Genomic DNA, 18,308 nt, shown 5'->3' with positions numbered 1-18,308 from the left:
AGCATGGGCTGTCATGAAGCTACAGCATCCTTGTTCTCTTGCTTTCTGTGCCCCAGACAGAAGAGGGGGGAGGGAATATAGCTGACGCGGACGACAGGAGTCAACCATTATTAGCTGCACTTGGACTGCACCGATTGAGGAAAATTCAGGCAGGAGACGAGGTGACCAGTTGCTGCTGGGTGAAAGAAGCGTGAGGAAGTTTCAGAGATAGGGAGAGTGCTGGGGATGGGAAGGGAGATACAGGGATTTGGTTGGCAAACGTACTGGAGAAGGGAAGAAGGATACTGAGGGAGATGAGGGGAGGGAAAGGGGATCCCAGGGTGATCGCTGGGGGTAGGGGGGGGAGAGATCCTGGGGAGTATGCAGAGGTCAGGGAGGGGGGATCCTGAGGTTTGAGGGAGATAGTTCTAGGGTTGGGGAAGTGGATCCTGGACTTTGACTAGGGAGAGTGCTGAGGTCAGGGAAAAGGATCCTGGGATCTGACTGGGGAGAGTGTCGGGATCAGGGACAGAGATACTGGGGTCTGGCGGGGAAGAGTAGTCAGGTTAGGGAGAGTGGCTTGTGTCTGACTGATAGGGGCAGTGTTGATCACACTCTGGACATGGGAGCAGAGCTGATTGCACCCTCAGGACTTGGATAGTTGCTGCCTTTGGCACTGTCATGAGTTTGCTCTTTACCCGTATATCCTCCATTGCCTGGTTTTTCGTGTCATTCTGTTCCTTTATCTCTCAGTAAGCTCGATGAGGATCTCTTGTACATTTTTTTGTGAAGCAGCTTGCTCCTTCGTTAACCTGTCCTATGTGTGCTACTAATGCAGAATTTCTGGAATAGTTTGATGCCTGTGTCCAGGGATATATCTACAGGTTGGGGTTTGAGGTTTATTGTAGAAGCCTATTAATCGGGCCTTCAGTTTATAATTTGGTATTTTGTTGTTGCTTTCCCTGTCTCACTGTGCTTATGGGAATTCTGCTCACTGTGGGTGTGGATTCACCTTTTTCTCAGTGCATGGGGTTGCTCTTGATGCTCCTTTCTCACGATATTTGTATTTTCTTAATGATTTTTAGAAATATAAATTTTATATAGTAATTTGCTCTGTTGCTGCTCAAAAAATGTCAGAGGCTGTATATTAAGCCCCCCTCTGCCTTGCTTAAGCAGCTGCAAGGGGGAACCCCCTGTGTGACCCCTGGTAAAGCCAGGAGCCAGTAATGTGGCTCCCCCAGTTGAAAAAAGCTTGCTCACCCCTGCCCGAGACAGAACTTGTTAGCTGGGGTGAGAGTGTGAAGCATTGGGTTACCGTGAATGTAATCACCGTGGCGAGGCTGCCAGTCCTTTGCACTGAGGACATTCTGAATCCTGCAGAGCTTCCTGCCCTGTGATATCTCATTCTGGCCTGCTTCCTTCCTGTTAATGGCTGCGTCCCTGTCAAATGTGCCAGCATTTAGTCGCACAGCCTCGAAGCTTTTGCCCTTACATTTCAGAAGATGGACAGTTTATAACAAAACAAAATGCCATAACTTTCCAAATGCTGTACAGAGGAGGCAAGGATGCACTCTTTGCAAAAACTACATTTCTTTCAAACCTATTTTTAAGGTGTTCTAACTGAAATTCTTATCGCTGCCCCTCTCTTTATCTTTTGGGCATGGCCATTTGTTGGATGGGTCAGCAGTGAGCATGCTAAGCTCTGGGTTACTTTTGCATTTTCTCCCTTGGGGGGGAGGAAGGTAGGTGATCAGCATAAACCACTTAAAAAATAACATAAAAGGAGGAAATGTTACCCGGACAGAATAGATTTGGTATTTCCTGTTCCTTTGGGCTTCCAGCAGCATTAGAGCTGGGATCACAGTGCCATGAGTTTTTATTTACAGGATTGCCCAGCCATCCTTGGCCAAGAATGGCCCTGGAATCCTATAGGTGCGTACCCCAAATCTGGCCAATCCTGAACATACCCAGATTAATCCAGAGAAGCGGGTTTTATTCATCCCTACTTAGCAGATGGAGGTAGAGAACAAAGCTTTGGGCACTGTCGTATATACGAGAGCGCCACCTGCAGTCCCTCTGTATTTCTCTACTTCCAGCAGATGGTAGAGGTGCTAACCCTGCAGTCCTGACTGTTTGGCATTTTGGAAGACTTCTGCTCCCCGAGGTGCCAGGTTCCTGTGGAGGGTCATCCCTTGGGTTGAGCCGGGTGAACGGGGGGGTTGGATACCCCTGCCAGGTTTTAGCATGTTACCCCGGGGCTGGTTCCCTCAGTAGGGCCCGAAGCCTCCTCCGCCTGCCGGTTGAGATTCAGGGAAGTATCCCCCTGTTAATTGTATTGCCTTTGGCTGTGGGTCTTTAAAAAAAATAAATAAATAAATTTTTGCGAGGCTCAGCAGCAGAGGGCTGCTCAGACTTAGTGTCTGAGCAGCCTATCAGGCGGCCTGCTCGGCGGGATCGATGAGGGTTGGCCCTGGAGGCATAGGGTTGTGCAGGGAGGGGAGAATCTGTGCCAGTGGTGCTAGGAGGGTGTCCCCGGCCAGGGGAAGTGCCTCCTTCATTTTTATTTATTTATTTATTTATTTATTTTTTTGCTGTGCGCTTGTCCCACAGTGACGGCACTTTTGCGCCTGCGGGAGTTTTCGGCGGCAGTGCACCCTCTCGCGTCTGAGCTGGTGTTGGTCGCATGGTGTGCCCCTCCCCCGCAATTTTAAGCGGGCCATGCTGGTTTTTAGGCCCGATGTCTGACAGGCCACTTGTGGAAGCCTGCTGGGCCTGCGGAATGAGGTCCGCTTCCCTTAATTCCCTTTTCCTCTGCACAGTTTGTGCAGCAGGGGGGAAGGGAGCGTCTTCCAAGCACTTTAAATCTCGGAAAGCAACTCTGTTTGCAGCAACATCAGAGGGGCCGCAGGGTCACGGTTCTGCCCCCATGGAAGGGGCTCTGGATAAAGGGGTTCTTCTCCGGGGATTCCCCCCTGGTGCGCCCTCGGGCGGAGGACCCGGCGGGTTCGGGCCCAGCAGTCCGGAAGGGCCCTCGGAGGGACCCGGGAGACATTTCGCCCGAGTTTGTCCTCTTGCTTCATGAGGCCTTCCTAGCTCGGGAGGCGGGAAAATGACAATTTAAGAATAGCCTGGTGGACTCCGCTAAGAGGGCAAGGGGGCTCCCTAAGAGTTCCGTGGGCTTGCAGGGCTAGTCTCGGGACCAGCCCAGCGCGACTGGACTCAGATTCGGATGACCCTCGGGGTGAATGGGGTTTATCTCTGGCGGGAGATCTGGATGCGGACCCGGAGGAACCTATGGAAGATCAGGGCGCCTTTTGAGGGCCCAGAAGGGGACAGTGATGACCCGCAGGTGATTCGCCTCTTCAAGAGAGAGGAGCTGCACCCGCTTAACCCCCAGGTGTTGGAGGAATTGGGGGTTAAGCTTTCCCTGGAGGATTCGTTTAATGAAGGGGTTAATCCGGTGTTGGATGTACTATCGAGACCCCCCAGTGCTTTCCCCATTCCTAAGAAGATCTGGAAGCTGATCAGCCATGAGTGGGAGTTCCCGGACTCCGGCTTGAAAGTGGGAAGAGCAATGTCGAAGCTTTTTATCCCTTGTTGCAGGAACATTTGGATTCCTTCAAGGTCCCGAAGGTGGATGCCGCAGTTTCTGCAGTCACCAAGAAGACCACAATTCTGGTCGCTGGTGCCACTGTTCTGAAGGACATTCAAGATCGGAAATTGGAGATGCAGATCAAGCGGGCTTTTGAGGTGCCGGCCCTGGGGCTTCGAGTGGCGGTCTGTGCCAGCCTGTTGCAGTGAACCCGTTTGTGTTGGAGCCAGAGGCTGCAGGAACAATCTGCCATCGGGACGTTGTCCCCAGTCCAGGCGGCTCGTCTTGAGGCAGGGGTCGCTTATGTGGCTGATGCCTTAAATGACCTCGTTCGCATCACAGCTCGTGCCATGGTCTCGGTGGTGGCAGTGTTGTCTGCGCAACTGGTCAGTTGTCTGCGCAACTGGTCAGTGGATCTTTTGTCTAAGTCGCAGCTGTGTAACCTTCCCTTTAAGGGTAAGCTGTTGTTCGGTGAGGACTCAACCAGCTTATGAGATCCTTGGGGGAGACCAAAGGAAACAGGCTGCCGGAGGATAGGAAGTCGACACAGAAGTCTTTCTCTTCTCGACCCCGTTTTTGTGAGTCGAGACTATTTTTATTTATTTTATTTAAAATCTTTTCTATACTGTCGCTAAGTTATACACCATCGCAACAGTTTACATGTAGGCACAAATTTAATGTAGGTAAAAGTGTACTATAGTACATTCTAACAGGTGCCGTCATAGATTCGGTTACAATATATCATTAGACAAAATAATTTTTAGAGAAGTGTCATGACTGAGTGTACTGAAAGTACTTTTACGGTAATTTATCATACATAGTGTTATCAATATGCTAGTTGTGATGTGGGGTTCATAGACTACTGTATCGTCCTAAGTACTGTGTGTCGGTGCTTATCTGCTTATTCCTGACTATTCCGTTCTGGCAGATCAGCTGGATCCTCACCCCTTTCGAGGCTCCGGAAGAGCTGCAAGACACGGACCCACTCAGGGAGCAGGCAGATTTAAATCCTCCCAATGAAGTCGAGCAGGTCCAGTCCTCGTCGTTGGCAATCAGAGGCAGGCTGACCTGTTTTTACAAGGAGTAGATCAAGATAACCTTAGACCAGTGGGTGCTGGAAGTCATAGGGAAGGTTACGCCTTAGAGTTCTCTTCCTCTTCCGTTGGTGTTTCTAGAGTTGCGCTTTCTTTCCCAAAGCAAGCGGGCAGCAGTACAGGTGACTCTTAAAAGATTGTTAAGCCTAGAGGTGGTAGTCCCGGTGCCTGTTTCTGAACAGGGGCGAGGAAGGTACTCCAATTATTTCATGGTCCCCAAGAAAGAGGGCACCTTTCATCCCATCGTGGATCTCCAAAAGGTCAACTGAGTTTGAAAGTACCACGAATCCAGATGGAGAAGTTACGTACTGTGATTGCGGCAATCAGAAAAGGAGAATTTTTGGCGTCCCTGGATCTCACCGAGGCCTATCTGCACATCCCCATTTGACAGGACCACCTGAAGTTTCTAAGGTTCAAGGTTTGTATGCATTGTCTTAATGGAAAAACTGCCTGACTCTGGGCCTACCTGCCAACTTGCTTTCCATTCCCCCTAAGATTATGATACATTTGTATGTGTATTGAGGTTGGGGAGATACAATGCGCACAAACTTATACACGCACACTCTCACACAAGCTTGTTCTCACATATATGCTCCTTTCATTCATACACACATTCTCATTTCTTTTTTTAAATCATTTTTATTGTGAAGATGTACAATGTCACAGTCACAGAAGGATATAACAATTTAAAAAAAAAACCCCACTACCAACAAGGTAACAAGTAATAAAGAGGCGGTTCATATGTTCATTTATACAACAGCATCCACCCCTGTATGCAACCAGAAATCCCCCAGCGATTCAAACTCACATTTAACCCAAGCATACCATTCACACCACGCGATACCCACCCATACAACCAGTCTCTCCAACCAACAAGCATGACCTCTCTCCCCAGCCCCAGGGCTCCTAGCCAAGCAAAAGATCATGGATGGAAACAAGAAACATCATATTCCCACTCAAGTTGTAGGGGTAGGGGTAGAAGAAGCAATGGAATACCAATGTACATGGTAACCTGCTGTAATCAGATGACCTTGAAAGGCAGCAGAGAGAATAGTAATGCGCCCAACAATCAGCATATTTCTTGTCTGTGGACTTAGGGGAGTGTGTATAGACCATACACTCCAGCAACACCATGTCCATCATATGATGATGCCAGGCCCTAATGGATGGCTTGATTAAGGGATCAGTCCAGTCAGCCAGTATCGTACGACATGCTATCAAAATCGCAATCCTGGACCCCGGTGCATTTTATGGACATTGCCTGTGGTCCAGCCAGGAGGAGCGCTGCTGACATTTTGAGAGGTATCTGAATACATTTAGCAATACAGTCCATGATCTGGGCCCAAAAAACCTTCATGGATGAACATAGTAGCAGCCGATGTAGCATAGTACCTTCTACCTGTGAACATTTAATGGATAGGGGAGAAGGGAGGTGGCCCATAGGGAAGCAACGTACATCATCACAAATGGTGTGGTGTATAATCCTGAAGTGTAAATCGCGCAGACCGCTATCTTTCAGACATTTATGGAGAGAAGTGAAGCAGGAAGAGAGAGAGGTAACCACTATGTCCATTACACATGATGGCTCCCAATAGTTGGCCAGGAAATTGAGGTGTGTTGTAGGCAACAGGCTTTTTATCAGTCTACTCCAGGCTTTTATAGAACTGTGTGAATACGTAGATTCAAACAGAGTATTAGCAAAAGCGGTTTCCCTCAAAAACTCTGCTTGTTGCCAATGAAAGGCCTGCGAGTAGTGTCGCGCTTGGAGGTAAGCGAAGAAAAACTTAGGTTGGAGCTGATAATTTTGAACCATGGTCTCATATCGTAACACTTGAGGGGTGTCTCCTTCAAAGTAGTGGAAAACATACATGAGGCCACGGCAGGCCCACGTCTTGAAAACCCCACTGGCACTCATGCCAGGTTGAAAATCAAATTACCCACTAGCGGGTTAACAATGAGACAGGACCATGTGGACGGTAAAGATTGCGTAGCCATCTGTAAACCCTCCGACAAGGTTGCAGCATACACTTGGGGACGACCAGCGGTTGGAACGTGGCTGCCGGCGCCTGCACTAAATATAGGAGAGATCAGGGGAAAAGCCATGTGCGTTAACATCCCCTCCTTGCAGTAAGTATAAATATCAATAATCCATTCCCCAATAAAGCGCAACTGGCAGGCAACATTATAGACACGGAAATCAGGCAGTCCCAGCCCTCCCTGTGCCTTAGGATACGTCAAGGTTTAATCCCGGCTCACTTGCCCGCCCATAAAACTTTAACCAGCTCACCTGAAATTTCTTGAGCTCAAAAGTTGTAAGCCAAAGGGGAAGCATATGAAGCTTGTATAGCAGTTTGGGAACAATCATCATTTTTATTAAAACGCAATGCCCTGAGAAAGTGAGAAGGAGAGACTGCCAAGCCTGCAACTGCTGCCCAAGATTAGCCAAGATTTCATGGATATTTAGCTCATATAGTTGATCCAACTCTCTAGGGACCCAAACCCCTAAGTATTTCAGTTTCCCAGGTGCCCATGTAAAGGGAAAGGAACCAGGCCAAGATGTATTGAGATGGGAATTTAAGGCCAATGTTTCCTACTTGGACAAATGTATGCGAAGGTCTGCGATTTCCTTGAACTGTGTGAAGATAGAACGTATGACCGGCCCACTCTGCCGAGGCCGGCCTACAAATAATAGAATGTCTGCGAACAGAGCGAGTTTAAGGGGGTGCCCACCAAACTAAGCCCCCAGAATCCTGTAGTACGCAAGAGCTTTCCAGCTAAGGGCTCAATTGCTAATACAAATAGCAGAGGGGAAAGCGGACACCCTTGGCGCATCCCACATTGAAAATGGAACGGAGCTGTCAAGCCCCTGTTAATAAGAAGTCGAGCACTGGGGTTTTGGTATAAGACCTGTAACCATGAAACAAAGTCCCCTGTTATCCCATATTGTTGGAGGACCCAAAACTTATAGCCCAGGATAGGGAAGCGAAAGCCTTTTCAGCATCTAAACCGAGGACTATGGCCTCCTCCTTTGAGTGGTAACTAAGGGCTGCAATGAGACGTCTCACATTTTGGACCCCTTGTCGTCGTTGGACAAAGCCAGTCTGATCTGAGTGTATCAAAGTAGGCAGGACATTACTAAGTAGGGCTGCCAGGACCGCCGCAAGGATTTTGATGTCAACATTAATGAGGGACATGGCTCTGTAGGATCCCACATCCATTGGATCCCTCCCCTTCTTTGGTAGGAGAATGATTGTCGAACAATTTTCTTCCGGTGGGAGGTGTGGACCTGAAGCAAAGAATTATGGTAAGATACTAGACCCGGCAACAAAGGAAACTTTAAAGCTTTGTAAAACTCATTGCTAAGCCCATCAGGACCAGCCGCCTTTCCCTTTTTGAGTGACTGTATAATAGCAAAAGGTTCAGAGTCCACAATGCGTGTGTTCAGCGCCTGGAGCAGATCACCAAGCGGTGGAGGCCAAGCAAAATTTTGAAAAAACTCCGCCGACATGGACTGAGTGTGAGGTTTGGAAGCGTACAGTGTCTTATAATAGGCTACGAAACTGGCTTCAATATCTTTCTGATGAGTGCAATAGGCTCCATCATTTCCCCTAACCCCTGTGATAAAGGATTTGTCCGTCTGGGTCTAACTAAATTGGCAAGGAGTTTACCTGGGACATTCCCTTGTTTGAACAGCTTATATTTAAAATATCTTAAAGATTTTGAGGCCCTTTGATGTAGAGCATTATTTAGGGTTTGACGCACCCGGTCTGCCTCCTGTTTATTCGCTGCGGTGGAGTCCCTTGCAAATTTGTCCTGCACTTGTTTTAACTCTGCAGTGAGGTGCAATATTTCAGCATTCCTCTGCTTATTCTGCGTGGCAATGTAGGCTATAATTTTTAGAGATGTGAATCGTGTGATCGATCGTCTTAACGATCGATTTCGGCTGGGAGGGGGAGGGAATCGGATTGTCGCAGTTTGGGTTTTTTAAATATCGTGTAAATCGTGTAAATCGAAAACCGGCACACTAAAACATCCCTAAAACCCACCCTCCCGAACCCCCCCAAAATGCCTTAAATTGCCTGGGGTCCAGAGAAAGGGTCCCGGTGTGATCTTTCACTCTCGGACCTCCGTGCGTTGTAGAAATGGCGCCGGCGCTACGTTTGACCTGTTATATGACAGGTCAAAGGTAGCGCCGGCGCCATTTTGTTTTTTTGTCCCCCAATGGCAGGAGCGTAGGAGATTGCTCCCGGACCCCCGCTGGACCCCCAGGGACTTTTGGCCAGCTTGGGGGGGCCTCCTCACCCCCACAAGACTTGCCAAAAGTCTTGTGGGGGTGAGGAGGCGATTCGACTGCAGGATTTAAAATATATCGGACGATATTTTAAATTGTCAAAAAACGATTCACATCCCTAATAATTTTACCTCTCATTACCGCTTTTCCAGCTAGCCAGAGCGTTTGTGGGGCAATATCGGGCGTGTTATTGAATTAGATATATTCTTCTCAGCCATTTTTAATGTACTCCTGGAAGCGTACATCAGAGTCCAAGTCGGGAGGCATTCGCCAGGAAAAAGCCGAGGGAGGGGACTAACCCATTTGGAAAGTGACAGAAACAGGAGCATGATCACAAATGGAAATAGTCCCTATGGTAGCATCAGTAACCAGAGGAAAAATTTTTTTGGGTACCAAAATATAATCTAGCCAGGAGTGGGAGCCATGAGGGTGAGAAAAAAAAGTAAAATCTTGGTCCCCTAGGTGCAATAGTCTCCAAATATCTATTAAATTTAACTCATGACAGAGAAAGTTGACGCCTAAGTGCAGGTCATTACTGCTCATGGGTTGACGGGGCTTACAGTCAACTTGCTTTTCCATAACAGTATTAAAATCTCCTCCCAGAGTAAGGTCGCAGTCTGGCAATTTAGTTAAAATACCTACCAGGTTGACAAAATAGTCATGGGAGTAGACATTTGGAGCATATGTGTTACAGAAAGCTATGTCCTGTTGGTAAAGTGTCCCCACCACATATCGACCCTCCGTGTCCTGCAAAACTCTATCCAGCTGAAATGGTACCTGTTTATGTAGGAGTATCGCTACTCCTGTCTGCTGTGAAGAATAAGATGAGGAATAACAACTGCCCACCCATTCTCTCTTCAGTTTATGATGTTCCACCTCCGTCAAGTGAGTCTCCTGCATAAAGACCACCTGAGCTTTTAAGCGCTTGGAATAAAGACAACAATTTTTTGCGTTTAATTGGAGAATGTATACCATCCACATTCATGGACGTTACCTTAACCGATACCATGTCAGCTGGCTAAAGGAGCAGAAAGTACAGATTGCGACAAGAAAGAATCAATTACAGGGGGCAGACTGAACCCCCCCCCCCCCAGCCTGAGTGTTCCATTCCCCCACCCCAGAACATGGTCCATGATCAGTACAAGCAGATTTAGAAAACATAGAGGCTCCTGGGCATTCCCCTGGACCCCGCCCCCCCCACCCCCCATCATGCTGGTCCTCACATACACCCACAGACTGCATCCATACCCACACAGACCTCAAACATACTGAACACATCCATACCCAGAACATCTTGCTCCACAAGAGGCACAGAGTACCCATCCTCCCCAACAGGATTATGGGCTTCCCTCCGCCCTCTCCCCCCCACAGCTTCCCCTCCCTCCACATATATTTCTGCTAATATTGGTTATGGTCCGAGCAAACTTGTTAAATGTAATGCATAACCTAACCATCTCCCAGTCAAAAAAAACAAACAAAGTAGGAACAAACGGTCCATGCAGAGACGGAGATTACTCCCGTATAGGGAACCAAACCAGGCTTTCAACAGAAGTAATGAAGTGGTGAAGTGGACACGTGCTCTCTGCTGAATCTGAGTTCAGCAGGCCTTTGCCATTCAAGGACATGTCTTGGCTCCTGCAAGGACATGAATTAATTGACTTCCTCCCGTTTGCAGAGAAAATGGACACCGCCTAACCGTCTCTCATTCAAAAACCAACGTAGAAACAAACGGTCCATGAAGAGACGGGGAGAACCCCTGTATAGGGGACGGAAACCAGTCTTTTAGTGTGGATAGTGAAATGGATGTGGATTCTCTGCTGAATCCGAGTGCACCAGGCCTTTGCCGTTCAGGGAACGTTTCCTGGCTCCAGCAAGGATATAAAAGAATTGGCTTCCTCCCTTTTACAGAAAAGGTGGACAGCACCATTATGTTGGACTCGCAGCTTGGCAGGAAAAAGGAGCGCAAACAGTATCTCCCTCTTGTGTAGCTCAGTACACGCAGGAGACAAGGCTTTATGTTGTGCTGACACTGCTGCAGAAAAATCGTGGAACAGCAGGAGCCGGTGCCCCTGATATTCCACCCCAGAGCGCTGCCGATAGGCTCGCATAAGCTGGATTTTGTGTGACCAGTTTAAAATTCTGGCCATCACGGGCCGTGGCTTGCTTGCAGCGTCTCTGGGCGGCCCCATCCTGTGTACCCGTTCATATAGTAAGCGGCCCGAAGTTAAAGTCAGATCCGGATGATTCGGTAGCCAAGTTTCAATAAGATCATACAATTCTCGGTCTGGTACAGATTCTGGGAGGCCGATTACTTTAATATTATTCCGCCGGTTTCTATTCTCTTGATCATCTAGGCGGCCTAGCAATGAGGTATTTTGCACAGATAAAGCTAGTACTTGCCTCTCCGCATTGTGCAGCCAATCTTCCTGGGCAGTCTGTGCTCTGCTTCAGAGGGACAGGCTAAAAGGCTGGATTTTTCATAGAAGCTTGAAGAGAAGTTTGAATTTTTAGAAGTCTGGCCTCCAAAGCCTCAGCGACCCTGGCTGATATCTTTAGCAGGGCCTCCTCCGAGACCTCTGCCACTGGAGCTGTGAGATCCCCCGTGGTTGCTGCCGCCATCTTGGCCATGCTAGCCTGTGAGAGGTGCGCGCCGATCTCTGTCTCATCACGGGCCCCAGAGCCCTCATTTTCGCCACGTATTGTGGCGAATCGATAGCCCCAAGTGCCCTCTAGATCCTCAGCACAAAAAAAAGGGGCAGAGGAAAAGAATGCACGAGGATGGCGGCCGATTAAAGAGGAAGGAACCCGGAGCTGCCTCACTGATGCTGTGGGGGAAGTCTCGCCGCTTTTCAGCGCATATCCGGCCAGTACCCGCTCGGTTTCGCCTCAAACTATGGCAGTTCAGTAGCCCCCAAAGCCCTCCACATCCTCCGATGAAAAAAAGAGGTAGTTAAAAAATGTTTTAAGAGGGATGGAGGCCAATGGTGGGGGAGAGGGCCCGGAGCTCTTTGCTATCCTGCCGACCCCCAGTGACGTCATCCCAGAAGTCCACTTCTTTCTTTCTTCCATACACATGTTCACACTCACTTCTCTCCCTCCCATACATATTCTCACATCCACCCATGCTCACCCACATTCACTTCTCTCTCCCATGCTCGCTTAAACTTTCACTTCTCTTCCTCCTACACAAACACTCACTCGTAGACATGTTCACTCCTTCTCCCTTCCCTCTGGAACCCATCAGTAACAGCAGCCTCCTCCTTTAGACCAATGCAACTGACTGCTGTCCACCTCCAGTGACAGAAGCTAAAGCTGCTTATTCATTCACTCTAGAGACCCAAAGTGCTGCCTCCTTCTGCAGTGTGAGCCTAATGCTGCCCCTATTGCTTGATGCTGCTCCATTGCTTCTTGAGCTGATACTCCTACTTCTAGCAGGATTGGCACTTCTCCTCCTTACAGCCCTACTTTTGCAGCAGCATCCAGAGTGCCATCCTTCACAATTCTGGAGTCTCTGTATGAAATCCAGAAAGTTCCCAGTCTGGCTAGGGGTACTCCAGGACTGGCCCTTCCATTAGGGTAACTAGGCAGTTGCCTATATCACCAAAATTTTGGGGGGAATGGGGCAAAAAAAAATCCTGGAAATCTCGAAGGCCTCTTGCCCACTCTTAAGGAAAGCATGGTACATGGAAACAACTGCCAATATTTGTTAAAATTGTAGATAGCACTTCATTGTTGCTCATGCATCACAAGATTAGCAGTGGAGGAGCAGATTATGAAGCAGGGAAACCAGGATTCAAATCTCACTGCTGCTCCTTGTGACCTTGGGCAAGTCACTTTACCCTCCATTGCTTCTGGTCTAAACTTAGATTGTAAACCCTCTGGGGATAAGGAAATACTTAATTGGAATGTAATCTGCTTTGACATGCCAAAAAGCAGAATATAAATAAAATCAAAAGTGTTAGCCTGCAAATGTTCAAGATGCTTGTGGTGACAGCATGGGTTTGCAGGTGAAACAACCCATCAGCAGCCAAAGACTGTAGAAGACCCCTCTTCACCTAATAGCAGTTAGCAGAGCCCATCCTAGTAGTGCTTGAGGGAGGAGGCTTGTCTTACCTGCAGACGAAGACTGCTGGAGGAGACCCAGGGTTGCTTGTAGAACACATTTTGCCACCAGTAAATACTGAGGGAGGCCCCCTATCACCCCAGGGCTGCTGGTAAAAGGCATCTTACTAGTGGTGAAGGCTGCTGGGAGTAGGAGGGAGAATGTGCTGGAGCTGCTGCAAGTAGATGAAGTCTGTGGGTGGGGGGCAGAGCACACGAGGCTGAAAGATTGCCTGGGGCACCTAATACCTCGTCCCAGCTCTGCCAGGCTCAGCTTGAGAAACACTGATCCAGGCAACCAGAGCAAGGGGTCTCAAAAATCTCCAACAGGCCTGGTTTTCAGAGTCAGATCATTTTATTGGCATTACGATGTTACATGATTAAGGGAAAAAATAACAATTACAAAATAAAGTAAGGTTGCAAGTTACAGAAAATAAGAGGAACATTCTCAGGTTTTGGTGTTGGTCCGTATTGTCCCCCTCCTTCCCGCAGGATTATGCTGAGTTTTTCTTGCTCATTTCCTGGAACGTCTTTGATTGGTGAATGAGTTTATCTGATATCAGCTTGCAAGTTACTTTGATCCTGACGCTTAGAGAACGCAAGCCCTAACCAATCAATCTGCATGTCCGATGGAGACAGCTAAGCGTCGTCCTAGTCTGTTGCCAGGCAACGTGCCCCTTCCTTTCGGGATCAACAAGCCCCGCCTTCCGTGGACGTCGCTGGGATAGGTCACTAAGTTCTGGCACGCGGTCATTGATCGGCGACGGTTGCGCGATGACGCCTATCCTTCCGCGACGCATGCTGTCGGCGGTCTCGGATGGGTGGCTAGTGACGTCTGCCTGTGCGCCGGAAGCAGAGGTTCTGGGGGAGCCACCCGATTGAGGAAGATTTGGGGGCTGAAAGAGGCAAAGGGCTGTGGGGAGACATGGCGGCTTCCGGCGGAGCGAAGAGCGGCGAGGAACGGCTGAAGGAGATGGAGGCCGAGATGGCGCTGTGAGTACGGGGACGGGAGGATATTTTCCGTACGCTTCTGGAGCACTCCCCGGTTATCTCTCTCTCTATCCACTTCCCATATTCTCTGCACCACCCTATCTCTATCCATAATGTTCTTATAGCTCCCTGTTCCTCCTCTCATCTTGGTTTATTCTCCTTATCTCTCCATGTACCACCCCCATCTCCTCTCTGCATATTTTCTTGCACTGCCCCTCCCCCATACTTTCTTGTACCCTTCTCTCCCCATCTCATAAGAACATAAGAAAATGCCATACTGGGTCAGACCAAGGGTCAATCAAGCCCAGCATCCTGTTTCCAACAGAGGCCAATCCAGGCCATAAGAACCTGGCAAGTACCCAAAAACTAAGTCTATTCCATGTAACCATTGCTAATGGCAGTGGCTATTCTCTAAGTGAACTTAATAGCAGGTACTGGACTTCTCCTCCAAGAACTTATCCAATCCTTTTTTGAACCCAGCTACACTAACTGCACTAACCACATCCTCTGGCAACAAATTCTAGAGCTTTATTGTGCGTTGAGTGAAAAAGAAGTTTCTCTGATTAGTCTTAAATGTGCTACTTTCTAACTTTATGGAATGCTCCCTAGTCCTTCTATTATTTGAAAGAGTAAATAATTGATTCACATCTACCCGTTCTAGACCTCTCATGATCTTAAAGACCTCTATCATATCACCCCTCAGTCGTCTCTTCTCCAAGCTGAACAGCCCTAACCTCTTCAGCCTTTCCTCATAGGGGAGCTATTCCATCATCCCCTTTATCATCTCTCCTTGATCTACCGTCGCCTTTTCTCTGTGTATTCCCCTGCATTGGTCCTTTCATGTATATGCATTCGTTCTGTACCACTGTTTTGGGTACTTGCCAGGTTCTTATGGCCTGGATTGGCCACTGTTGGAAACAGGATGCTGTGCTTGATGGACCCTTGGTCTGATCCAGTATGGCATGTTCTTATGTTTCCTATTCTCCTCATATCTCTCTATTTTCCTCCAGTACTATTCTAGTCTTTCATTATTCCACTTTACCGCTCCCTGCACCATTTTCAACCTATTTTAACCCCTCATCATGATATTTTTTTAATAACTTTAGCATCTAATTCATCTATTCCCAGTATTGTCTTAATCGTGTTCCTCTTCTCCCATACTAAGGCATAAGTGTTCAATAATATTGGCATCTGCAAGTAAACCCTTTGAAATCTATTTTAGCCTCCCTTTTATCACTCAGAGACTTCCCCTCGCCAACCTCGACCCCTACTACTGCATAATAAAGGGGAGCTGGTGTTGGTTTAACTATGGGCTATCCTAGCAGAAAACTGGCAGACTGGCTGGTCTTTATCTGCTATTATTTTTATTTATATTCCACCTTTCAGACACTAAATCCACACACAGACCCTTATATCCCGTAACCCTAGGAGACTTTACACAGATGAGAATCTTACTTTATTTTCTGTACTCCCTTACCCTAAGCTCTCTCCCCATCCCACAGTTGCCCTCCGTCCATAATACCAGCGCATTGAGCCTTTGTTTGTTTATTATTACTTGGTTAAATGTGATGTACAAATAAAATTTGAACAAGCTAACAAGGTTAAAAACTAGCAAAAATATGGCGCAAAACATATCAAAATAAAACTAACAAAAATGTAATAAAACCATAATAAAACCAACAATGTAAACAAACATAGTGTAATAAAATAGAGCAAAATCTAAAAAAAAAAAAAAAGTGAAACTAGAATGCTTGTAAGAACAGGTGAGGCTTAAGTGTTTCTGAATTTCAAGAGCTCTTTCTCAAGGCAAATATTTAGTGCTAAAGAGTTCCAAAGGCATGGGGATAAATAAGAAAAACAAATTTATCTAGAACTCTCGAGACAAACATTTCTAATAGAGGATAACGCTGAAAGCTCTTACTGTGAAGACTGCAGTGGACAAGAAGGTAAATAGGGAGATGTTACAGAAGAAAGATAAGACAGAGTGCCCCAACGCAAGGCTTGAAAAGTAAGGCATCTTATTATGAATTGAAATCATAGGGGGCACCGGAAGACAGTGAAGCTCAACCAAAAGAGGAGTTACATGGTCAGATTTGGATTTACTGAAATTGACCCTAGTCAGCAGTGTTCTGTACCAGTTGAAGTCATTTGAGTTGAATGGTGGAAAGAACATGTAACAGAGCATTGCAATAGTCAAGTCTAGCGAGCACAAGAGAATTTGTATAGGTTTTAAGATTAGAACAGTCCAAAAAAGGTTGAAGAAAACATATAAATCTTAGACAGAAGTAAGTGATCTTAAGAACATTAGAGGGATGGTAAGAGAATTTGAGTTGACTACTAAATGTTATACCTAAGGTGCAAACTATATTCTTGATTGGCATGAGAAAGCCTGCCATAATGGGGGCAGGGAGAGAGGTAAACAAAGAGGTATGAGTGAACCAGATAGCTTCTGATTTTAGAGGATTGGCTTTAAGCTTTGATGAGTGTAACCAATCGGAGACTTTGGATAGACAATTGCTGAAATCGGAAAATCTGTTGGCAACAGTCGGGTTGAAGCTAGCAGGGATCTGAATGTCATCAGCATAAAAGTACCCTGAGAAACCCACACTCTGGCTAAGGTAGCCATAGGGGCAAGATATAAGCTGAAGAGTACATGAGAGAGAATAGAACCTTTAGCTCTTTCCATTGCACAGTGAGACTCGCCCCCATTGTAGACAGTTGCTTTACTTCATACTAATATACATAGACTCTTAGCACTTTCACCTTTCATTACTTCCCACCTTTGCCCTACCTGCCAGTCATTTGGAAACCTTCCTTGCAATAAGAGAGAAACCCATTTCACCATTGTCCATAACCCCCCCCTCACTATAAACTCTACATCCATCTAGAATAATATGTATTTATTGGTTGGTTGTATTGTTATATATTGCAATATATTTGTTTTTAAATTGTACCTCATTTTGAGCATAATACAAAAGGATGGGTAAGAAAAACAATTTAAATAAAAGAAGACTATAAGATATGTCATTCTGGGTCAGACCAAAAGTCCACCGAGCCCATCATCCTGCCTGAAGGTGACCAGTCTGGATCATATGTACCCGGTAGATCTCAGAGTAGATCCATTTCTTGGTACTCACTCCCAGGAATAAGCAGTAGCTTTCAGAGTCCATTTGGCTGATGATTGTTTATGAAATTTTCATCTAGGAACTAATCCAAAAATCTTGGTATGCTAATCATCTTGACCATGTCCTCTGATGACAAATTCCACAGCTTAGGTTTGCACTAAGTGAAACGATTCTCCAATTTGTTTTAAATCTGCTACCTGCTTATTCATTGCATGTCCCCTAGTCCTCATGTACCTGTTCCACCTCACTCATGATTTTATAAACAGCATGCGTGTTGGTACAAAGCCAACATGAATTTAGCCAAGAGAAGTCTTGTCTCTCCAATCTGCTACTTTTTTTGAGGGGTGTGGATAAAGGTGAGCCAGTTGATATAATGCAGGGGGTGGCAACCTGTGGCACGCAAGGTCATTTTTAGTGTCTTGGCATGGGAGCGGCACTAAATAGATGAATGGCTGACTGCCACTACCAATTCAATATTTTTTTGAAGGTTACATAGGGGGTCTGACCCACTATTTTAGGAAGATTCAAAAACCATAGATTTAAATGCCTTGAGTAATTTTCCAAATTCTCAAGCTTACGGGAGACACTGGTTAAATCTTTAATCAATTTCACATTGCAATCCTGGGTTTTCTGCAGTGTTGTTTCAACAGTTTCCACCCAAGGCTTAATCTCATTTAATTGAACTTCAGATGTTTCAAGTTTAGTATTGAGATTTTCCATTTTTTGTATTATGGTCCCACAGAGAACAGCCCAAACCAGCTACTAAGTCCCATAATGCGTCCAATGTAACTGTTGCTGGTTTAGATGGTATTTGGAAATGAGGAGACTCGCCCATTTTCCCTTCCGAAGACATTTCCACCAGCAGTGCTTCCCCTGGCACAGCCAAGACTCTCTCGCTAACCTCCAGCCCCCTCACTGGGGTCGATGTAGCCAGCAGTACCTTCGGTTCCATACCACCAGGAATCTAAGAGGGTCAGAGGCATTCCTCCTCTCTCCTGACGGAGTCGCAGAGATCATGTCATCACTCTGCTTCACAGCTGCAAATGGGAGGTTGGGCCAAGTCGGCACCAGTGGACAGCGAGGATCCGAGAGGCTCAAGGTAACTTCCCCCTGTGACGCTGATGCTCCCTCATCAG

At 46.9% G+C, this 18,308-nt stretch overlaps 1 protein-coding gene across 1 annotated transcript in view; it reads left to right on the top strand.

Moving 5' to 3' along the window:
* Positions 1 to 13,858: 13,858 nt before the first annotated feature.
* The window catches only part of RBM42 (RNA binding motif protein 42), a 48,842-nt gene continuing 44,392 nt past the window's right edge, over positions 13,859 to 18,308 (top strand). The window contains exon 1 of the mRNA XM_029576852.1: positions 13,859 to 14,050. Within this exon, the coding sequence (XP_029432712.1) occupies positions 13,983 to 14,050 (68 nt within the window). The 5' untranslated portion in view covers positions 13,859 to 13,982. The remainder of the gene's footprint in view (positions 14,051 to 18,308) is intronic.

The sequence above is a fragment of the Rhinatrema bivittatum genome, chromosome 14 (genome assembly GCF_901001135.1).
Source record: "Rhinatrema bivittatum chromosome 14, aRhiBiv1.1, whole genome shotgun sequence".
NCBI lineage: Eukaryota > Metazoa > Chordata > Amphibia > Gymnophiona > Rhinatrematidae > Rhinatrema > Rhinatrema bivittatum.
This window is presented reverse-complemented; position numbering and strand designations above follow the sequence as displayed.